The following is a 25,622-nucleotide window of genomic DNA, read 5'->3' on the forward strand; positions in this document are numbered from 1 at the left end:
CTTTGCAATGCTGTGCATCGATGTATGCCTTATGCCTGTGTAGATACTGCATTATAGTCATTTTGTGTTCCTACTCAGGAAAAATTACTTTTCAGTGCAGTATTACTACCACCATACCTCTCATAGGAAAGAAACTTCAGTGGGATAAAAAAAGTGAATTAAAGTTTCCAGAGTTACCAAAAATAGTAAAACTCAAGGAAAAATATTAATGAAGCATTTTCTTGTAGCAGCTGAACCTATGAAAGGAAACTAGACTTATCTCTATGCTGGAGTTATAAGAAATCATATGAAAATACTTTGTGACAAAGGTGAATATCACCCAAAATATTTTATTATCAATTTAATTTCCAGAAGTTCTAAATCACATTTCTACAGTAACAGTTATTTCTGTAATAAAACACACACAGAAAGACACATATATACATCTGCTTTTAGAGGACAGCATAAACACGAAAGTTCTTTTGCCTTTTAAGTTCATTATAATTAAATAATATCCCCAAATTATTGCAGTCATGGGGTTGCTAAAGTAGGTTTTGCCTCAGTGGTGATCAGTCAAGACACTAAAACTAATCTTCAGAATAAACCAGACTTGTCTACTACATTATGGTATCACTGTACAAAATCATAAAAAGGAGGGTTCTGCTAGGCACAAACAGGATTGCTTGTGGCAGAGGTCTGTAGTCTGCTGGCCGCAAGTAGCCTGAACATTTCCAAAGAATTAAGTGTGGTCTTCAGGGGCCCTTGAAAGATTCTGCCAAATTTCAGTGACTCAGTGGTTGTAACAACAACAACAACAAAATATAGTAAAACAATTCTAACTTACAGGACAGAAGTGGTTCCCCTCTTAAAACCATTGCCTGGCCTTCCTTCTACTGCTATGTATTTATTTTGTTATTTTTCTGTCTCTTATTGATTGTTAGGCACAGAGCCAACATACTCACTGAAGGTCACAGAATAGCCAGCAAGTACACAGTCTGCATTCCACATCATGTATCCATCACACTTCCAGTACACTTTTCCCTCTTGTCACTATATCCTTCTCCCAAGTACTTTTCCTCTAGGGTTGAAATCAGAACAATTCCATGCATGGCCAAACAGCAACATTTGTGTACCTGCACAGCTTTGTTGCTGCCTTGTCTGCTTAAAATGGACAATTTTTGGAGTTCCACCTCTGTATAGATTTCCTATGTCATGTAGGAAAGCCTCATTCACTCTGCAATATCCATTCCCTAACTCAACAGTAGACCCTATTCCAGTCTTTACCCCCTTATTGGTAAAAGACTGGAACAGGCTCTACAGTTTGAAAGTTGGAAGGGACCTAGTGCAAGTGATCTTAATTTTCTGCTCAATATTTGCTTAAAACTATGCCATTATTTCATCTTCCTTCTCCATCTTCTCATAGATCTTCAAGGTTTTACTTCTCTTCCACTTTCTCATGGTGAAGAGATGGGCAGCAATAATAAAGGGAGAGTTACAGAGAAATCTTCCCTCTTTGCCAAGCAATGAGAAATCTCTCTCTAACCACATGTGTGTGTTTATGTGCTCCTTTCTTTCAATGGGTAAGTGGGGAATAGTGAACCTATAGCCTGCAGGATTATGATCACTAGGAAAGAGATGGGTAGGGTAGGGTAGGGTAGGGTAGGGTAGGGTAGGATAGGGTAGCGTAGAATAGAATAGAATAGAATAGAATAGAATAGAATAGAATAGAACTTTTATTGTCATTCCACTATATACCAAGGTGCACATTAAAATGAAATTTCATTGCAATTGGCTCACAAAAAAATAATTACTTTATCTCTGGAATGGATTATTCTTCCTAGTGATTCCATTTGCAACCCTACCAATTTGTGCATTGCAAAAAATTAGAAATCAGTTTGCTGACAGTGGTGTTATATGATGTGCTCTCCCCTCTCTAAACTTACTCCCACTTTGGTTCAATGTTGGATCAAACCCTAACACCATAGTTAAGCAAAGAGGTCAACATGCTGACTGCAGGGAACAGTTCCCTTGAAAAAATGAACGTGATGTCCTCATGCATTGAAAGCGGTCTGGCAGGTGTGCCTAGTTGAAAAGGAATGTGCCTTCAATAAATACCTTCCGGGAGCCCCTGTGTCCAGTAACAGGGAATAAAAATAAATAAAATAAAAATATTACAAAGGACTCAAGGTATCTTTTCAGACTAAGATTATGCTGACATTCCCTTCAACTCTTCCCATTAATATGCTGACTGCTGGGTCTTGGTAAAAGAATGACAGGCATAGCATAAGGGCATATATAAGGTAATCTTGTCAGAAAGGGGTCCTGACATGCCTTTTGAAGGCCAGCAGAATCCTTGATGTGGGAGAAGAAAATGCTTGCCCCAGGCCTAGAACATTAAGCTTTATCTTTTCCTATTTTCTCTGCTTCCATTTTTTCTTATTGTGCCAAAACACGTCTTTTCTCAAAGCTCTCAATGTCATGAAAGCTTCACACCCTGACTCTAATGCCAAACACAAAACAATGCAGATTTCTACTTGTTTGCAAATCTCTACTTGGTACCACACTTAAAAGCCCAGTGCACCTACTTAGTACTCAGGTTCTGTGGGTTAACAGCTTGTGTGCTTACTGAGTAGTCAGGATCTCTGAGCTTTGGGAGATCAGTGGTGTGAAAGGTCCCCTGTGCCAACACCGAGTCATGTCTGACCCTTTGGAGGATGCCGCTTTCATGACATTTTCTTGGCAGACTTTAGCGGGATGGTTTGCCATTGCCTTCCCCAGTTGTCACCTTCCCCAGCAAGCTGGGTACTCATTTTACCTACCTCAGAAGGATGGAAGGCTGAGTCGACCTGAGCCGGCTACCTGAGAGAGAATCCAGCTTCCACTGGGAACGAACTCGGGTCGTGCGGAGAGTTTCGGCTGCAATACTGCTACCTACTACTCTATGCCACATGAGGCTCACTGGGAGATCAATACTGGGGTCTAATCAGTATTTCTACAGACATTTGACCCAATATCACAGTGAGGCTTCCTCCGTACAACAGTTCAAAAGTGAAGACTGGCTTGCAATATTGGTAGTCTTAAGATTAGAACTGGGGTGTGTGTGTGTGTTGGTTCGTGATTGGAGATTTCTTGAGAAGGGTCAATTAATTGGTGGCTGGAAATAATGTTCCCTTTATTTTGATTGGTCTGCCTCACCTGCTTGCTGTGTGTGGCCTGACTGGGTGGTAGGTCATATTCAGCTCCATTTATCTCTTGATGGCCCATTTATTTGAATGTTTGCTTCTAGGAATTCTCTGGCTCTCCTGCTGTTTGTGTGATCTATAATTTCTGTGTTCTACCAGTCAAATGTGTGATTTATACTGAGGAATGGTGGCTGTTAAAAACTTGCAAACTTGCTTCTTTATTGCAGTTATACATCTTTAATTCTTTTTAAAAAATCCATGAATTGTGCACCAGTGATCTCACCAACCCAAATAAAGAGGCTAGGATGTTTTTGTAATGTTAGCAAGTATACAAAGGCAAGGAATGGAAGATTAATCCAAAGAGAGAGGTATTCTTTAAAATCAAAAAGGATACCAGAAAATGGATATTCAACTCTTTTGGGTGGTAACTTTATCTCTGATGGTTCAGGTTTTCAACCTGGGTACATTTCTAAGTTTAGATCTCAATCCAAAGGCACCCATTGCTGCAGTGGCCTTTTCCCTTACACAGTTAAAGCAAGTGTGCAGTTCCTAAAGATGTCAGATTTAGGTTTGTCCTTGAAAATGTATCAGCAGTTTCATTGAATCCAGAATGCTGCAGCAGACTATTAATTAAAGCTGATTATAGTAGAGTGCTGTTTTTTTTGTTACAACATTTTCATTGGTTAACAATTCATAGTCCAAGGTATACTTTATGACCTATGAAGCTCTATCTGAATGACCACATTCTCCATGAGAGCTTTTAAGATCCTCAACAGAGGCTCTTCTCTTTTTCTGTCTCACCGCCATCAACCTCAAAGAATAATTGCACAAATATTGGAGGATGTTTGAGGAACTGCCAACAGTAAAAAATATAATGACTAAAGTTTCAATTCCTTCTAAATCCTAGAGAACAGGACAAAAGAACAGGACTTTCTGTAAAAGGCAAGAAGTGAGAAATCATACTGCGTTGAAGATATGTATGTATGTATGTATGTAAATAAAGCAGGCTTTTTATTGTCACACTTAGATATTAAAAAAACAGGCAAAATATTACATTATATCTGAAGAGATTTTTGTCAGTTTGGTTAATAAGTGTTTGTATTGCTTTCAGTATTTTTTCTTTATTCCTTACAGATATAACACTTCAATGTTTGTTTAATCCATTTTGTATACAATGCATGTCTTTGGAAATATTTCCATGAACTCTACACATTTTATATTTATTTCCTTATACACTGACTACAAAACCAAGTCTCATTTCATACAACGGGAGTCTTCTGCCTTTAACTGGGGTTATCTTTGTCTAAACAGGTAGCAGAAACTTGTCTAGTTCCAAACCTCAGCAGGGTGTGCTCTGGGTAATATCTAGATGAGAGACCAGCAGGTAATAACAAGATGGTGGGCTAGACTAGAAAGTTTTAAAAAAAAATAAGCAAACTAACCTACACTGTTTTGGAATGGCAAATTTCGATATGGTTGCCAAAATATGAATTAAATCCATGAAGTGTAGTTGACATTTTACCTGTTTAGGGAGCTTCTTTTCATTCTGAGTCATCATCTTATAATAGAAACTACTTTCAATTATGACATTTTTACATGCATTATGCAAATTGTTTTATATTACCTAAAGCGGATTTATCTATTATTTTTCCTAAGTTAGTGAATGGATATTTATTTATTTATTTATTTATTTATTTATTTATTTTTCAAATTTCTATCACCGCCCACCTCTCCCAAAAAGGGGACTCTGGGCGGTTTACAATAAGATCAAAATTAAAACATAAATTACAATATAAATAGATCAATAAAAAGATAAAATAGATATAATTACATAATTACATTACATAATTGTTTATCTTCCTTTGTCAACACCTAAAAATATTCTGTAAAGGTGGACTTACCAACAAAGAGCTGACTGTTCAGCTGTAAACGGATATGCCCATCAGATGGAGCTGTATGAATCCTTTGAGGAAGCTGGTCTACTTGCAGCGATGCCTCTTTGATGTTTCTTTCAGCCTTCACATAGTGCCACTGATCATCATTTAAGGGAGTGGGTGACTGCACTGTGATTTCATTAGGTCCATTTCCCACATTAAATGAAAATGTCACTTCAAGTGGTGCTTTAAAAGATAAAAATAACTAAGACAGTTTAGAATGAGAATCACAAACAAATCAAAATGTTTAAAAATAATACTGAAAACATGATATATTCCTCTTTTTTTGGTTATAAATCAATGACAAGATCAATATAGTTTGTTGGAAATAGGTCTTTATACATCTGTTTTGATGTACTTATCGGATGCGTGCTAAAAATAATAGTTTATTAAAAACTGGAAAGATAACTTATGTGTAAATTACAGCAGAAATAATGCATGTGAATATTAACCAGCTAACTCAAATTTGCTTTCTGAAATACAGATATATAGATTTACAATCTGATTTGCTGGAAATAAAATAGTATTTAACTAAAATATTGTATTGGGCAGGTATTAAACTTACTTTCTGTCACATAGTTTTAATAACAGTTTCAATCCATCTGGAATTATTTCAAGAGCATTTTTTAAAATATTAAGTATAGATGCCAAATATTTTAATGTTTGCCTATTAATATTTTCCTTTTAATATTTGCCTATTAAATACTTCCAAATTTTTAAAAAGAACTGCCATAAATTATCCAATTCAATATTCTCTTGCAAAAGATTCTTATCTACCCATAAAACCTGTTGTACGTATTCCAGTCACAAGGTAAGTCTACACTGAGGTAAAAGTGAAAACTCACATCAGTTAAAACAACAACCCAACAACTTGGCATAGCCAATCTCATTGTAGATGTAGTCATACAACATTTATCGAACACACCAATTGTTTCTTATTCAATGACAAACTTTTTTAAAAAGCTGATAAATTTGCCCTGGACATATCCACAAACATAACTACATCATTCCCATGTCGCTTGGAAGTCTTGGCAGCCCAACCCCCCCTCTTGTTTTTTAGAAGAAATATGGTTTCCTTTTGATTTACAAAAAAGGACAGGAGCACCAACAATGGGGGAATATTCACTTATTTGTTTACTTATTTTATGATATTTGTATGCCACCCTAATCTAAAGACTCTAGGCAGACAGTAGAGGTGTTCACAGCTTCAAAAGGCCATTTTCTGCTACTGAAGCTTCAGATGAAGCAAATTGGCCCATTGCTTCCAAATACTGGAGAATGACAGCCATGCCTCTCCAGTCCAACAGACAAATGAGTGTCCTGTAATGGCCAGGACATGCCCAGAGGTCTGTTTGTCAAGATACTGTGGTCAATGAATCCACAAATAGGGACAGCAGAGACATCCCCATTCTGCTTTCTTAGATTAATTGTACATGATTCCTGACTATGTGAAAAGACAATTGAGAATGGCTTTTCTGATTTGATTTTTCTTTGTAGACCAAGTTTCTGAATTTAAAACTCTGAATGCACTGCAAAGCAACTATATTTAATATGAAGCACAAAAGGAAATATTGCTAGATTCCATTTTTCAATCAGGCATTGTTCAGAGCTGATTTTCAGTCAGGTTTTGGCATTGCCTGCTTGGGGAAAAGCTTTCAGCAGCTTCCTCTATATTGGCTGTGGCTCTGCAGATTATTTTAAATCACTCCACAGAGAACATCACTGACCTATGTGGAATTTTTGCATGCAGAATACGTTGTGTATTATTACATATATGCAATGCTGAGGATTATTTTTGCTTGAAAGAAAGCATACTCATAGAATTATGGTCAACATTTTGACCCACATTGGTTAGAAAAAAGGTAGCTTTGAATCAATCAACTGTTAATATTATTCCCAAGCTAAAAGTATTCTATGAATAAAAAGTATTTTCTAGCAGGATAGCAACTATCTTTAAACTACCCAATAACACAGAAAAGGATATATATAGAATACACTGTTTGCTCTAGCCATGGACTATGTGAGCACTCTGACATAAACAAGGATTCTGTATAGGTAGTCCTTGCTTAACGACTATTCATTTAGCGACTGTCCGGAGTTACAATGCCACTGAAAAAACTGATTTATGACTGTTCTTCACACTTATGTCCATTGCAGCATCCCTGCGGTCACGTGATCACAATTTGGGTGCTTGGCAACTGTCACACATTTACAATGATTTCAGCATCCCACGGCCATGTGATCGCCATTTTCAACTTTCCCAGCTGGTGTCAGAATCCTCCGATCAAAAGGTTCACAGAACCCCTTATCGGAGCACCTTCCATCACTTCCTTATCAATGGGGTAGACTCTCTGTCGTCAGATGGGAGGGGGTGTTGAGTTGGAGTGTGAATTGCATTATTATGGCTACAGATTTATGATGGTTCACATCAAGGCCAGTCAGTAGAGATACACCAGCAACACCACCTGGATGGGAAAGGGGGGCAACATACTTTCATGGGAAACAAAGGCAATCAAGGGAATGTGGTTTTAAATGTATGTTTTAGTGGGAATTCTCCATTCGCAGCTTTACCTCTGTCCTAGTCATTTTGCTTCATTAAACAGTTAAAGGATCCTGGGCTCCTGACTGTTATTGTGAGAAGGCTCGAATGGTCTAGTGCTGACAGCTGGCTTATGATAAGCAAAATCAATAGGAAACCACGATTCACTTAATGACCGCCACAAAAATGACTGTAAAATCGGGTCTGGATTCACTTAACAACCACATTGCTTAGTGACCTAAATTCCAGTCCCAGCTGTGGTTGTTAAGCAAGGACTACCTGTATATGTTTTTGTTCTCCCACGTGAATGTCTTACAATAGGTTGCTCTGGTAATGTTTATCAGCAGATTCATACCTTTACTTGGATCTCAAATAGTCCACTTTGCATCTCTATGTGCTGGGATTTTCCTTCCCACCCTCCCATCACTAGCAGTGCCACCCAAGCTAGGCAAAAGGGTGAATGAATTCTGCCTCCTGATATGTAATACTATGTTTTGCTATTGTAGGTGGTATAGAGGCATAGAAACCTTGGGACTGTTGAATTCAGCCTCTTTCGTATTATGTTCATATCAGGCAAAAACCCAAGCAGTTATCAGTTTTGACATGCTGAACCTTAGTAAAACAATCTAGAAATTGCACAGTTTTGTTGATTACAAATCTATGGCTACCACACAGGTAAGTTTACGCTAAAGAAATCAATAAGTTATTGCTGAGTTGAAAGAAATGTCTCTCTGGATTGTGTAAATATCCTACCACATCCATTGTCTGAAACAGAAGTTAACTGAAAAGTTAAATTCAAGTGTAAATTTATCTGAAAAGTCATCTGTTTAATTATCAGTTGTATACAATGTACTATACTATACAATGTATCAGTTTCTCTAAGGAATCTTCACAGACATTGTATTGGCTATTTGGGGCATTAAACTAGGACAATCCAACATGTGGATGGAACTACTCATTTTAATCTACTGAACTGCATTTGCTCCTTGACAAAAATGTTAGTTGCCTTGAATGCTTCCTGGGTAGAAAGACAGAACATTCATGAGTTTGGATACAATCAGATTTAGTCACATAACTGCCCCCTCCAACACACATATATTTTTCTACCCAGTGGAGCTACTTGTTATAGATTGTTTAATTCATCTCATTTTTAAGTGATGTATTACTATACTGAACATAATAATCATGAGAAGTAGTCAAAAATATATCTGTTTTTCAAGAATATGTTTTGTGAAAAAATATATCTCTAAAATGAATGAATGAATGAATGAATGAAGATAATGCTGGCTGGTATATAAAGTTTTTAATAGCAGGTTTTATATATTGCATGTGCTGCACATATGCCTGATGAATACATCTGAAATCAATAACCCAGCAAGGAGTGGCAATGACATTTATATTCAGAGTTTACTACATTGGTGAGAACCAGTCAATTGAATTTTGCTCCCTGTGCCTCAATTAAGGGAACTTATTTTCCAATCATATTGGAAGCAGGGCTCCTTTCTGAAATAAATTATTGATGCTGCATAAAAATCAGTGGCACTGTTTGGTGCCTAAAAAAAACCGATCAGCTTTTGGATAACAAAATAGTCAAATTAAGTATGTTGGCCCATCATTAACTGAACATGAGACTCCCAATGGGCAATGTTTTTTTGTTTGAAAGGTGTGATAAATTAGCAAGAAAATAGAAACATACAAACCTTCAGACAAGATTCTCATGGAAGCAGTCAATTACATATATAATATATATTCCTGAGTCAATAAAATAATCTGCTTCTTAAATTAGGGAATTAAAAAACAGATAATTAGCATTCTTTCTAACCTTTTCTAAAACTGAAAATAGCAAATGAAGTAATGATTTAAAAGTGCCTGGAAGAAATAAAATATATCAGTAGATAAATAGATATAGACCTGTACAATGTGGCTTGCAATTTCCTTTAAAGTTTGACACCTTTAGCACATTTTGGAACCTACTGCTGGTGTCTCTCTCTCTATATCCCCCGTTTCTTAGTTCAATATTTGGAGCATTGCTGAAGATCTGGGCCTATGAAGATAGCCTATGACCTTGAACATTGCGTACGAATCCCCCCCCTTATTTTTTTTTAAACTTAGATGGAAAAAGCACAGACTCTATATAATAATGAATAAATGAATTCAGAAACTTATATTTATATATAAGGCTATACATTACAACTGACCTATATTCTGTGTCTATTATGTATGCTTGATGAATACAGCTGAATCTGGCAATGCAGATCAGCATATCAAAATAATGGGAGCCAAATTAAAAGGTAGAAAACAGGTCAAACTCATTCAGTTACTAACTATGATTCAAGGGAGGCCTTAATTGTCAGATACCATGGGTAAAGAGAACAGCAACATAAGTTCAATGAAAAACCTGAAGGAATAGGCTTTCTTCACCTGAAATTGAAAGCATAAGATCCTCTACACCCTTCATATCTTAGCAGAGAGGCAATCTTACCATCAGGCTATCTGCATTAAGAAGATTCATGATCAATGACAGGATACCTGTTAATTCAAAGACAAAATTCAAAAGGCAAACAAATCACCCCTCAAACTGCATCTTTGAATATAGTCATGAAATTGAATCAAAATCATATTGAATTAACTCCTTGAATTGCAAATTTGAACTGAATCATCTCTTGAAACTGAATCACAATTCAAATTAGATCTTGGCTGATTCACAGATTCCTAATATTCATGCATTTGAACACCAAAACTGCAGCATAATCACTTAACCTTAACTACATTTACTATAAAGTTAAGGCCAGTCTCTTGTATTTTTTTCTGTTTATTAGAAAGGCAAGGAAGAATAACTCAAAGTTCCCAAAATTACTAACCAAGAATGGGAAATTTTAAAAAGCCAGATATAATTTAATTCAATTAAATCATAAGTCATTGTTACTCCCATAATAATGTAAAATGATTTCTATTATATTTTCATTTTGTTTTTAAAAGAATTTTATTAAATTTCAGAGAAAGATAAAAGATACAGAAAAAAACCTACAAAAATAAATTTAAAAAGTGTGAAAACACAAGATAAAAATTTTAAATAGATTACAAAAAGAAGTGACTTCCGACTTTAAACATCAAGGATATACAGCAATTTTCTATAATCAATCCCTTACTCTAAATTAAACCAAAATCACATTATTTCTACAAGTCAACCCCTTAGCACATTATAAAAATCACTAAATACCATTGCTCCCTCCCTTTATATTAAAAGAAAATAAAAAGTATAAATCACCTGATCAACTCCCCCCACAACATAACAATCATTTAATTATTCCCTTCCTACTACTGTTGTATACATTCCTGTCTACTATAATAAGGATCAAAAATAAAAAAGCATGTAAATTGTCTGCCATTATAATTAATAATACAAGAAATATGAATTAATATTAATATTATTTTTTTTAAAAAAATCCGTAATAATCATAATCCCAACCATTAACAATAAGTAAAGTCATCCAAAGCCAAAAGACCATCCAAATAAATATTTTTGGTCCCTTAACCCACTTCAAAATAGACCAAGACATTTACATATCCCCATAATAAACAGAGAGCTATTTTCTTAAAGAAATCAAACAGCCCAACTGCTTCCCTCACCAACACAGACTTCTCTTCAAAAAACCTCCCATACATAATAACCCCTTCTTTTCCATAACATTCCATAAGAAAGTCAAGTTCACTCATGTCTTGAGGCTCAATTTCTCAGTTTAAGTTCTTCAGTTCAGCATTGTCAATTTCATCCAGGATTTCAACAGAAGCCTGAATCTTATTCATAGGAGAAACATTTCCATTGCTGTTAGATTCTTCAGTTCCATCCACAACATCCCAACCAGATGGCACATTTTAGACCACATATTTTCCATAATGCTCTGAATGTCTTGCATAATAACTTGGCAGGAATCAGAAAAAAATCTGCTTAATATCTGCTTTAATATCTTGGTGAAAGTTGGAGAAAGCCTGGTTAATATCCTCCATGTCTCATGCAGTAAATTATGGCACCTCCTAGATGGTGGAAGTGAAAGGTAATGGAAAATTTCTGAACTGAGTTAAGATAAGATCACAGACAGTTCCCAGAGAAAGTAGGGGGAGGAAAGTAAAAGTTCAGAACGGCAGATTCAACGTGTAGCATAAATACAAAAATCTTCAAAATTAGCACAAAAATAATAACAGGGAGATGATGATATACTCTCAACCTTCCTTAGTACTGGATGGAAAGCAAAAATAAAAAGAATTAAAAAAAAATTATAACAAAAATAATGATAAGCACCAAGAGAGATTGTTTCTCCTTAATGTAGAAAGCCTCTCTTAGGGTAGAAATACTTAAACAAAATAAATTGGGTGCTTTAGAAATGGGGTGGCTGGACTTCATGTCCCTTTAAGGCTGCAGCACAGCTTGGAAATGGTGATATCCCAGCCTTCCAGTGAAGTCTTACCCATCGATCGCAGATGCTGTTTACGATCTCCTGGCTTCAACTCACCATCCGGAGGACAAATGGGTTGATTCCAAGTGTTTTCCTTGGTCTGGAAAAACACTCCTGGGCTTCAGGAAGAACCAGCCTGAGCCTGAAAAAACTGCCACGATGCCAGTTCTGCTCGCAGACCTTCATGCTGCCATGTTCCCACCAGAAGTCTAATATATTTCCATTTTGAATAACGTCCTGAACTTGACATGTTTCTTGGCAAGGTTTTTCAGAAGTGATTTGCCATTGCCTCCTTCCTGGGGCTGAGAGACAGCGACTGGCCCTAGCTGTTTTTGTGTCTAAGGAAGGACTGAAACTCATGGTCTCCTGGTTTCTAGCCTGATGCCTTAACCTCTACACCAAACTGGCTATCTAAGAAATAATAAGCTATCAGAAATGTTGGCAATTTTATATGAAGCACATTAGAAAAAAGTCTATGAGCCATATACAGTAAATGACCTAAATGGTCTCACCCAAGATCATCATCAAGAAGTCAGTGTGATATAATCTGTGTAACACTTCACATGTTGCATTTTAGCTCAAAAATTTATTCATGTAAGATGCAAAATACAAACAGGAAGATTCACATATTAATGCAAAAAACACATATCACATGGATAAAGTTATCCATGTTACTGTAGTTACTGTAAACTACTTTTACAGTAATTGTAAATAATAATGAAGCTTCAGCTCAAATTATTAAACACAATATTACTTCAAATTAAAACAACTAAGTAGTTATACAATTTCCTGTTTTTTTTTTCTTTCTACCCCTTATTGGCCCATCTTAGAAGAACTGCTTTTAGATGAACATTTTAGAAGAACACTTAGAATAAGTGCTGGTGGATGTGGGGGTGGCAGGTCTTTCCATATACAATATATGTAGTATAGAACCTGCCAGAGGGAGAGGTAATCTCAATTTCTGGAAAGGAGAATCATATCTTTGCCCCATCTATGCATGCAATGTTATATATTTAGTACACATCTTGCTCTTTTTAAATTTCTGACCCCAGTGCTTGCTTAAGGACACAACAGCAAATGCAATATCAACTTTGCTGTCCCATTATCAGGCTGTAAAAATGGTATGAAGGTACTTTTACAAATTTAAGAAAGGACAGGAGAAATTCTCAAAATGTGGAATTTTGTTATGCTTAGGGACCCACAGTTTTAGTAGACAGTAGAAAAGGAGTCTTCTCCTTCTTCTTTTTTTAAATAGCCTGTTTCTTTTCTGCTGCAAGGAAGCAAGAGTTATCATCGTAACAAAAGTGCATTCAAAACCTCTGCAGATGCAGTCTGATTTGAGATGACACCAGAGAGGAGAAGGTGCATACAGGAGCATGAGTGAGGTACCTGTTGGCAACTCATGAAGGATCAGACAGGTCCCTCATTGTGTACTGTGTGCACTCTGGCACAGTACTACCTGAAAGAAATAGAACCATTTCTCTGCTATGTGGGCATCTTCAGTTTGGTCCTCCAATGCTCCATAAGACTCTGATTATAGTTCTTAAGATGCAACCTTAAGATATGGTTATTTACATAATGTGTAAAACATAATGCTCTGTAATATCCAGGTTGCATGACTCTCTGAGGCTAATGCATCACTGTATTTTATGGTAGTTCCCATCAATGTAACAGATGGCAAGACAGTTATATTGTTGTTTAATATGACAAAACTTCAGAAAAAGAACAAATTCTTGTCTTCTATCCTACTACATCATGAGGACATTTTGATTTAAAGTTAATCAGCTATCATATTGCACAGTAAGTATCTGAATAACTGAACAGCTATTTTTGAAAGCTGGTGGGTAAAATTATTATACTGTGTCAAACCTTCTCCCATTTCTTTTTTTCAGAAGTGCTAAGTCCTCTATTGTAAAGTATAGAGAATGCATTGATTTCTTCACATGTTCTATTTGGTTTCTTTTCAGATCACATCCCATCTCAAGATGGCATGCAAAACACTCTTTTTTCAAAAGTTTTCCCATTAACAACAACTCTGTGAGGAAGGTTAGGGAGATGGCGATCATGGCTAAGGGTGGACTTGAATCTAGTTCAACACTTTAGCCATAACATTAGACTGGCTCAACTGGTCTGATCTCTGCAAATTCTCCATCTTTGGTTACTGTCCTTTTAGTGTTTGGAAGCTAAAAACAATTTGACTCTGTGGTATTGGCAGACTGCCTTCCATTTTCAGAGCCTTACCATCTTGACAGTAACTGTGGGGAACAGATACTCTATGCTAGTCCCTGCCAGTCAGCAAATTTCAATAATGAAATATGTTTTCTAAGTTGGTGCACTGCCCCTCTCTTCAACTTTTCAAATATTTCCATGGTATAGCCTGAAACTACATCTTATCAGGAAAACAGAATAAATGTTGTATGTTTCCCCTGCAAAACAAGAAATAATTTTAAAAAAATGTTACCAGACAAACTGACTATTAAAGTTTGGTCTCTGAACCATATATGTGAACAAAAGGCTCCAAACCAGGCACCACTTGGATATTTCATATTGTTCTTTATCTTCTGTCTTATGAAACAAGAAAAATAAATGTGGAGGGTAAATTTGCACTTACTCTTAAAATAATAGTATAATTCTCACACAATGTGAGAAGTATATTCCTATAATTAAAAATGAAATGATTATATATATATATATATATATATATATATATATATATATATTTCCTCCCTAGTTAAGACACAGATAGCTGTCTGCAGGCTTCACTTGATACTATAATTCAATCAGTCCTGGCAAGAGAGGATGTCTTTTCCCTGCACTACTCCTATAGAAAACACAAGATGTTAGTCATGCAAACTGCACAGTATTACAAATACGTTATTATTGTAAGAACATCCATTCTCCCTATGTTCTTAAGGGAACCATGAGAACAAGCAGGAGTTAACTGAAATCTTCTTGAAATTAGAGGAGCAGGTACATGCAGTACAATGTTCATATGTACTAACCTGTGATTGTTCAACTCCATTTTTAGCCTTGGGTGGTAAAGCCACCTCTCAAATTTTCATGCAGCTTTAGCGATCAAGGCATTGTAAATATATGTAAAATGAATACTCAAAACCAGGGTTTCTCAACCAGGGTTCCATGGAACCCTAGGGTTCCATGAGAGGTCACTAGGGGTTCCTTGGGAGATCATGATTTATTTAAAAAATTATTTCAAATTCAGGCAACTTCACATTAAAGAGGTAGGTTTCATTCTTTATTTTTAGTTTAAGAACACTGTTAATGCATATATACAGGCCTACACATGAAGCAAATATAATACTTTTGTAACTTCTGGCCTGTATTTGAAGTTAAATGTGCAGGGGTTCCCCGAGGCCTGAAAAATATTTCAAGGGTTCCTCCAGAGTTAAAAGGTTGAGAAAGGCTGCTCAAAACAAACTACTGGAAATAATTTATTTAAATGTGACTCACAATGCAGTTCTATCCTTATGAAGTCTCTGATTCCCAGATTCTCTAAAAACACACCAGAGGAAGCTGTAGTCTTAAAGAAAAAGGATATGTCTGCACTTAGTTCTCCATGAAAAGTGGGAAAATGGAGGTATGAGGCCTCAGTGTTGAAGGAGGCTGCATTCCAAAACTCTCCTAAATATAGAAAAAAAAGGTAGAAGATTCTATTACATATAAGTTGCAGATGATGAATTGTTATTTCATATTTCAAATCTCTTTATAAAGGCATAATTGTAATTTTAATCATTAGAAATCCATGATCATTTGTCAGAAGTATTCAATTTCCTCAGTGCTATCACACTGTCACAGTGGCATATGCATCTTTAAGTAACTATATATTTGGGAAGTTTGATTGCATCAATCCAGAGCCCAAAACAAGTATAGAAATGGGATTACAGATGTTCAATCATACTTAACAATTATACTGATGTAAAACCAAGCTGATGTAAAACCATAATTCCCATCCTGATCCTATATAACTGGACTATACAGAGAACTTGGATTCAGAAGGATCCTTAAAAATGACAGCTGAAGAAACTGTGAGCAGCAGATTTTCTCCATTAATGCCAACCATGTTTTTGATGGCCCAACAGTTCAAATTTTTTCCTTCTGTGCTAATTAAAGGTAGAACAAGTACAGTCTCATGGCTGCCATATGTTTTGGACTTTAGCACCCAAATGTATCAGCAGCATGATCAATAGTAAAAGATTATGGGAACTGTACTTCAAATTGCAGTCCTGAGGAGGAGTCAAGTGGCCTACTTATACTTGAATGAATACTAAAAAAAATACACATTTTACAAAATGCTCTGGGAATTTTTCTTTCTCCATTTATGCAGCTCTTCAGACTGCACAAGAAACAAGATATAACATGACAATAGGATGTTATAGTCTATGCATCATAAATGAAAAGCTTTAACAAAGTGATGATATGTGTGGTCTTTTCTATTTTTTCCTAAGGGCTTATGAATATGATGAATGTCATCAACTTTTCTGTTTAAGATATAAATATATATTCTTTTGTCCCAGGTATTTTTATTGGATAAAAAGGAAACCAACCCTTCTAACTTCTCATCTGAACTCCAAAGCCATGGTATATTATACACCTGACTCTGTACAAAATTTATATCAATGGAGACGTTTTACCTGCACTTTTGAACAGCAGAAATTATAGCTAAGAGTACATTATAGTTTACAAAGAAGAACATGCCCTTTACTGATATATACTCCTCTCTTACAATGTCTAGTTTATTATAGGCACTTTTCAATGTGTGTTGAATAGTAGATTCTAGTTGCTTTGTCTAATGAAGCTGATGATTTGAGAACCTTTCCATACTGTAACAACAGAAGAGAAATGTCACATGATATTTAAGAGATCTGAAAGTAGTAAGACAAATGCTCCACTGCTAATATTGAACACAATCACCTCTTGTCTCCCATTATTATTATTGGTTAACAAGGGTTGGAAAAAAACACAAACATCTGCAAGAACTACAGAAGTGATGTAATAAAGTTTTTCATAGTATATCCATTCATTACTTTTGTCCCAGCACCATTATGGTCAATCACAACATTTTATTTTGTAGAAAAAAGACATTTCCAGCTTAGAGTCTAAAATGAAACCACTTTAAATAATTAATTGAATAAATATTTTAAAATATTAATTTTGGAAGGTGACACAATGACGATTAATTTAGAATCTGGATCTTCTTTTTGAAGTGAAGATTCTAGAGCTGCAGTATTGGCTCTTAAGTCATTTCTACAATGCAATCCTATTCCCAGGTGATAAGTGATGGTTGAAAATATTAGTCTAAGTATGCCTTACTTGTGCTAAGCAGAGCATTACACATTGCAATAACACCCCTTGTTTATAGCTTTGAATTCAAATGCATGTGGGGACATTCCTAGGTAAGGGGCTGAACAAATTTACATGAATCTGGAGGTTAATTATTGCTGAATAAACCATTGGTATGTAGATAACTCATATAATCATAGTGTTGGAAGTCCAACTCTGTGCTCAGTCTAAGAATTCAAATGGAAGCTGTGCAAATTGACTTTCTAGTTTCAGCTTAAAAAATATTAAGGGAAAGGGAGCCTATCATCTTTCTAGATAACGGACTCCATTGTCAAACTGTTTTGCTAAAAAACAAAAACAAAACAAAAACAGAAAACTCATGTATTCTGTCAGATTTTCCTTCCTGTAACTTAACTCTATTATTCCATGCCCTGTACTGTGAGGTGATAGTGAAAAGGTCTTTTCCTTCAGTGTAATTCACTAGTGTCTACATCTTGAAAGTCTACCCTTCTTTCTGGAAGAAAATAGCAAAATATTGGAACTATGATGTTCCATTTTTGTTTTGGGATTTGCAGCCCCAGAACACCCCCTGATTACACTACTAAAATTTTGTGGCATATATTTTTTAAAGAAGCAAGGAAAATTAGCATATTAGTTCTCTACTAGGCTTAATGAATCTATTTTTCTTGAAAGTAACAATTACAAGAATGCAACAAAACTCTTTCCAATGAAAGAAATAAGGCAGAAATGATGTCACTGTGATTGTGGCTTGGATGCCAATAGTGATAGTGATAATGTTCATAACAACAATATTAAGAATAAACATTAAAAAAAAATTGATACAATATTAGTCATAGCAAAGTCGTACAGTGCAGAACATTGCTAACTGCTGCAATAAGGTATGTTGTCTATAAAATTAATTTATAAAATTAAAGATCTTAGTTAAGATAGGTTAGCTTTTCACAAGCTGTCCATAAACAAAAATAAAGTTCACGAACAGAAGCCAAGTTAATTATAAATAGTCATAGATATTGTGGTGGATTTCAGTAACGCTGCTGGTTCTCAGGAAGGAGGGAGCATATTCTAAGAAGGACAAGATAAGAGGAAACACAGTCCAGGAAGCGATTGTGGGAAAACTAAGACGCTTGGAGCTTAACCAGATTATTTCCCCTTAGGTTAGGTAGAGTTGCATTAGTCTGGCAAGATTCTGTCTAAATGGTGTGAGCAAATAAAGAACTGAAGTTTGACTGGATTGATTCTTCATCATTCTTGGGCTGGGCCTGACAGATATGTACCTATACCAATTTAAAAGAAATTTTTATTTATATGAAACATAACTTTTCTTTCAAGATTGTAAAGGTTCTTTAAAAATATTTAACTACCATTTTACAGTTTATCAATAAAATGAAAACAAAAATTGATGTAACAAAACAAACCAAAACACAGAAAATTTGTAGTGTTTACTTTCACTAAAATTCCAGTGCAAGTAATTTAAAAAGTGTCTTTCCTTACAATCTCCTTTCTGTCAGAAGTCCTGATGACACTCTAGTTTGGAAATCAGAACAAAATTTGCTTCTGATTTTCAGTAACAGTCTTAAATACTGCTATATAATTAATAATAAATCTCCTATGTCTAAAATTCCATTAGGACTAAAAATTGGTGGTGGCAGAAAACCAGTAAAATCTTGCAGTATTGGCTTTTCTGTTTTACACAAGTCATAATCTTTAAGTGTATATTATAAAATAGTTTTATGATACTTAGAAGTTTAATACATGTAAGCTATATATACAGTATTTTCCCTGATTTATGATATGCTTATTAAGAGTCAATAATGAGCCTAATTTTCATATTTTAAAATGTTTTCCATATGTTGATGCTTCATTGTTTGAAACTTTACCCAAATATGAATGAAAAGAGATCTCACAAGCAAGTGCAAGGAAATGGTAGGCAGGAAGGGAAAAACAAACAAACCCTAAAACCTCTGAAGAAAACATATTTTAATATTTTAAAGTGCTTTCCATATTTTGATATTAGCTTACCAAACATGAGCAAAAAGCTGTGCACTGAGCATAAGAATCCATTTAAGCTTAATTCAGTGCTTTGAAAAATAGCTCAGTTTTAGTTAGCCAAATCAGATGCTGTCTGTTCTAATCTTGACGGGATACATTTATTGCAAAAGCATGCCCACAAGGACAGCATGAAAGGGAAGTTTAAAAAAGGGAATTTATAATCACTCCTGCAACAACTAGTTAACAATCCTTTCCTCTTGTAAATTGTATTATAAAAGCACATCTAGATTCTACTTTTTTTTTTCTTGATCTCATTTAGGACCTTGGTAGAACCTAATTTGGCAATACAAATTTGATGGCCAATCTCTTCCCATGCTTTGATTCCAACTGTAATGCACTTTTGAAGAATACTTTTGAATAAGGATGGGAAAATATCACCAGACAAACATTTAGAAATTCAAATTTCACTGAAGTATAATATCACAAAGCATTAGCAAACCCTTAGTAACAAAAGCACTTAGGTTGTGTTTCAGAAATTTTGAAATTAAAGACAATGTCTCACATGAAATAAATATGATGCTGTCAGGAAATACTATTCTTTGCAGTTTGAGGGGTTTTTTTTTCCTTTCACTTTTTAATAGCTCTATCAAAGTCCCTCTTCATATCCATCATTGTACATTTCAGCTCTTCTATGATTAGCATGCATGTTTTGCTTTTATATTACTGGTATTTTAACTTTATAATTGTTTATTTGTTTTAATTTTGTAAACCACCTTTAAGGAATCCTCTGCTCAGAAAGGCAGGAGAGAAATACATAGCACTTTCTATCTTATTTCACAATGTTTCAGAATTCAAGGCATGTGCCACTTCATTAACATCTTATCTGGTAAGTTATTTCATTAAGTGGAGAGGATCAATTCTTTTGGTTCTAATGTTAACAAAAATGATACAGAATGTAAGTTTACTTTTCATACTTTTTCAAATTCTGCAATGGATGTGTGTGTATTTGTGCGTATGGATGTGTGTGTGTGTGTGTGTGTGTGTGTGTGTATGTATAATTATGAAATACATTAGGACAAATAAATGCAATACTATATACCCTGGGGAAATCTATACAAAAACGTATATTGTTTGTACTTATATCTTTGTTATATGCATTTTTCTTAAAGCAAAAAAGCAGATTCACTAGGAGAAATACATATAAAAATGTATACCCAAAATATTTCATTGGTGTAGAAAATAGATAGAATGGGTGTGAGTTTCAAATGTTCCGAAGTTATTGAAAGCAAACTTAACGTAAGAGCTTACTCAAAGTAATTTTTATTGCAGCAGTGATCAACCTAATCTAAATTACGTTTCATCAGTTTTTACAGATACAAAAGCTGCATGTGCTTTATTACCTTGCTTGAACTATACAACTAAGTGTATAGTTCAAGTATCAACATGATATTAAATCTGCAATCCTGAATGGGGTCACTTTTACTTTAAAATAAGTATTGGTAAATGTAGAATGACTTTCTCAGCAAACATGTATGGGCTTAGTTGCAAAAAAAACCTTTTCCCTTTGCATAAATTTATGACTATTTCCAGATCAAATGTACACTATGTACAATTTAGCAATTTGAATTTTACATTTACATCACTGATGAGAGGAATGCAACCCCCTCCACCCCCCACCCCAAATGATCAGCTGCTGAGCCCAACAAAATCTGGTTCAAATTTAACTAGAAAATCCTATGAACTGTGTACCCGAACACACACACACATACAGATTTCACTTGCATAAACTCATAAAACAGATTTACTTACTATCACCCTGGCAGAGTAAAGGTCCAAGCTTATAAGCTGCTTCAGAATCTGGACGGCCTGTATCTGTGATGACAAGTTCTGTTACTGGCAAATGATCTTTGTAGGACAGAAGTCCTGTGTCATTTGTCCTGCCACAAATAAAGAAATAGAGTTTTGGAATAGCAGCATTTCATAACAAATTTTCATGATTACCGTCAGACATATGAAAGAATACTACTACCTTTATAAATGTATGTAAGAAACAACTAGTTTTGAAGAGGATACATGGGTAAGACTGTCATGACATGGAGCATTTATCTAAATGGTAACATCATTACAGTACCATTTTAATATCTGCTTTTTAGCAGCAAAAATCAATATACCATGAATACTAGAATGAAACCATTGTAGCTATACAGCACCTAACTTTATACAGCCATGACTTTTTCTGCTCTATTAGGAAACTAACTGACCTCTTAGAATGAGTCAGGCAGTTCAGTCATAAATAATTGTGACATGGCAAGAAAACTGTCCATGTCTTTAAGAAACAGCCCTGTGCAGCTTAGCAAGATGAAAGAAAGAAAATATTGATAAATAACAGAAAATATTTCAATTTCAACTTATTGAATGTCTTTAATTCCTTAGCCTTAGTGCTGCACTTTGAACAGCCAAAAATATGAAGGCATTTGATAAGAAAGACATATCAAATGGTATGTGCTGAAAAACATATATATTCTTGCATAGTGGGAAATTGAACTAATTATGTTTTTAGGACTAATTATATACAGGTAGTCCTCACTTAATGATGATAATTGGAACTGGAATTTCCATTGCTAAGCAAAGCAGTCATAATGAGCAACATCATGTGACCACACTGCTTAGCGATGGCAGTTCTGGCATGCCTGGTTACCATTATTAAGTGAATCCCATGCCATCATTAAGTGCGATGTCATGTGGTTGCCATTTGCAACCTCCTGCCAGCTTCCCCATTGACTTTGCTTATTGGAAGCTGGCAGTGAAGGTCACGAATGGCAATCATGTAACAGTGGGACACTGCAACATTGTAACTGTGAGCTGGTCACCAAACACCCAGATTGTGATCACAGGACTGCAGGGACACTGTGACCATTGTAACTATTAGGACCAGTCATAAGTACCACTTGTTCAGTGCCACTGTAAGTTTGAACAAGTGGTTGTTAAGTGAGGACCACCTGTACTGAGTCAGACTTTTGGTCAGTCCAGCTCAGCAATGTTGGCACTGATTGGCAGACACTTTTTGACAATGATTAGCAGACATATCCCAGATGTTGAATTTGGGAGGGTGAGCATGCAAAGCCTGTGTTCTGACAGGGAACTACAAAGCTATCCTGCTCCATTTCTGTGACAAATCAATGATTTGGGACCAAATGGTCATAAGTCTGATTGCTGAAGGATAACATGTAACTCTTACTTTGTTCATGTTTTCCAACAGAGGATATCCAGTGTTTAGGTTTCTTTCATTACAGTAAGGATGGGAGAATCTTGAGGTTTTCTGGTGTTTGTGGACATAGTTTTTTGAAGAAAATCTGTGGAATTTATAAGATAAACAGTAATAGGAGTATTTTTCCTGCTACTCAAAATTTGCAAAGACTTGCTTTGTCTCTCAGTTACCTCTGAAGTTAGGCAGTTTATGTCCACAGAACAGGCCATTATGCCTCGTAAACCTCAAAAAAGTATGTCCAAAAACAACAATAGTTACTAGGATTGTGCAAACATTCAAACTGAGAAAATGTATCAGATTTCATCTGAACACTCAAACTGCTTTAAAAAGCAGATATAGGTTGGATGTTTGATTGACTTGGACTGACCTAAGTCCCAATTAATTCAGATTTATACTATTAATATGCATGTGTGGATGTGTAGAAAGAACCTGAATCTAATGAAATCAGTTTTGATGCATTCGGTTCATTTAAATGTATCCATCCAAATTGATCTGGACATATTTAACTTGATATGATCAAATAGAATCATTGATTCAATTTATCAAACTGGATCAATGCTCCAAATCAATTTAGTGCATTTAATATTTAATTTTAATATTAATATTTAATACATATGTACAGGGCATAATAACTACAGGTTTTCAGAGATGTCCAGCTCAAAATTCCCTGAGCTTCTTTTCACATTGGGCAAGCTTAATCTCCCCAGAACTGTCTGCTGTGTTATAATTGTTTTTCTATTCTCTAAAAAAGATTAAAAGTATGATTTCCCTACAACAATCAATAGGCAACACCAAATTTGTTTTTGACTTAGGCCTTAAATTAAAAGCCTACACAATTCAGGGTCTGACTGGATTATTCTCACTAGAACTGATTCAGACATTAATCATCCTGTAATTAGTATAGTTTTCTAGAGCTAAGATTGTTTCAAAGACATTTCTTTATCTATCTCACAACTATTTGTGAGATAGATAAATCCTAATATGTTCTGATGTATTAGAATTGTTCTGCCCATATTTTTCAAATGACTGGGAGTCCTGGGTTTGATATTCCCCCAAAATGTAGAGAGTATTGGGTTGGAAAAGGTTGGTCAATCCAACAATTTTCCAAGGTTTCACCTTACCACAAAAATTATGAAATTAATAATTCTGAATTTGTTAAACCTGATATTTGCAGTAATACCCCCCTCCCCCACAAATATGGAGGGCAATTTTAATTTAAATCAAAGGAGGGGAGGGAATGTAATTACAACAGAAACTAAAGTCTGACTCTTTGGTTTATTCATATAAGGATTTAATAATCTCATTTTTAAAATCTTGACAATATGAACCTGAAATAAATCCAGTCCTTACAGAAGCCATCATTATAGCAGGAGAGTCAGGTTAGTCCATGGTGGCAAAAAATCAGAAGGAGTCTGGTAGCACCTTTTCCAACTAACAAATTTTATTAAGTTTGTTAAAAGGTATAAGATCTGATCTGATGAGGTTTGCTGAAGGTGACTAAAGTTTATGCTTTTTAATAAATGCTGTTAGTTGGAAAAGGTGCTTGAAGGGTCCTTTTGGTTCTTTTAGGAAAGAAAAAAAGACAAACAGTGCATGGAGTGGGGGTGGTGTAACGTCAATGATGAGTCAAAAGATTATCATTAGTAGTAGAGTAGTTTTGCAAGGAAATTGAAAATTTTCCATACTCTACAATGCCCTGGACCTACTGGGTGAGAGAGAGGGAGGGAAATGTCCAATATAAAATGTCTACAATATGTTTTTCTTTCTCTGGGGAGGAAATAAAAAAAAATAGGGCTAGACAAAGACTGTTCTTTCTCAGCCACATTCTCAGGATTTCAAATTTAGTTTTCCTATTCTTAAATTTTGAAGTAAAGATCTCACGTTTCATAAGTAGGTTTTAGAAACTTAACAAAGTTCTGTAATGCAGCACCAAATAAGCTTGTCTTTCCAAACTGCACATTTGCGTAATTAGCTTTAAAAAACTGGTTGCCTTTTAACTAACAAATAAAAAACAGCTTTATTTATGGGGAAAATGCAGATTGATTGCATTTTTTTAGCAGAACTTTGCAGAAATATGAGATGATTATGAAGGGATAAAGTCATCAGAATTACAGAAGAGTAAGTGAAGAAGTTTTTAAGCTAGGCTTTTTCCAATTCTCTCTTTTAAAGCACTTGGCTATTTACTAGTATTGTGACAAAATTAGATGCCCTATTACTGCCACAGTAGCCTTTAAAAATTTAAAGATGGTTAAAAATAATTCATTAACATTCCCCCCTTGCACTTTGGCAGGCAGCATTGATGAAAACTTCATCCATAGTATTAAATTACATCAATGTTTTAAGCAAGTTTTAAGCAAAGGTCATTATTTTAAGCAAGTATTTTGATCTGGGTATGATTCCTGAAATGTTCATTTATGGCAAATGTTTTGACTTGGAAATGGTTTCTAAAATTTTTCATCTTTATCATCCTTTGGAATGGATGTAGGACAGCAGGCATTTGCTGGTCTTTTCTTTAGCATATCCTGGAAAAACTGTTCTCCAAAAATGTTACATTTTTTCTGACTCGAAGATAAACCTGTTAATCTCCAATATTTCCTCTTCCTCTGCTCCACACTATCCAGCCGTTTTACAGAGAAACTAATCTAACATTTTTAAAATGGATAATGAAATATAATGGCTTCTGAGACAAACTATTCCCTGCAATTCAGAAAGTAGATTTTTCATTCACAGTTAACATCTCCTTTCCTACCCCATATCCATCCTGATCTACGTGTTTTTTGCAGACACAAAAGACCACTTGTCATTTGCAGAAGTTTTTCTATTCTTGAAGGAACTCTTTGGGCTCTTCCAGATGACCATCCTTTTGTTTCCCAATCTTTTTCATTCCAGTTTAAAATACTCCTAAAATTAATTCAGATCCACTCAGAACATTGTGGGCATGGCATGTCTACATGTTTG

General features: G+C 35.2%; 1 protein-coding gene across 1 annotated transcript in view; it reads right to left on the bottom strand.

Annotated features, from left to right (window-relative positions):
* Nucleotides 1–25,622, bottom strand: part of CNTNAP4 (contactin associated protein family member 4) — a 267,774-nt gene that overhangs the window by 21,610 nt on the left and 220,542 nt on the right. Inside the window, exons 15-17 of the mRNA XM_063295227.1 lie at nt 21,206–21,333; nt 15,557–15,727; nt 5,063–5,281 (exon numbers count right to left, since the gene is read on the bottom strand). Coding sequence (XP_063151297.1) covers nt 5,063–5,281; nt 15,557–15,727; nt 21,206–21,333 — 518 coding nt within the window. The remainder of the gene's footprint in view (nt 1–5,062; nt 5,282–15,556; nt 15,728–21,205; nt 21,334–25,622) is intronic.

This window comes from Candoia aspera, chromosome 2 (genome assembly GCF_035149785.1).
Source record: "Candoia aspera isolate rCanAsp1 chromosome 2, rCanAsp1.hap2, whole genome shotgun sequence".
In the NCBI taxonomy this organism is placed as follows: domain Eukaryota; kingdom Metazoa; phylum Chordata; class Lepidosauria; order Squamata; family Boidae; genus Candoia; species Candoia aspera.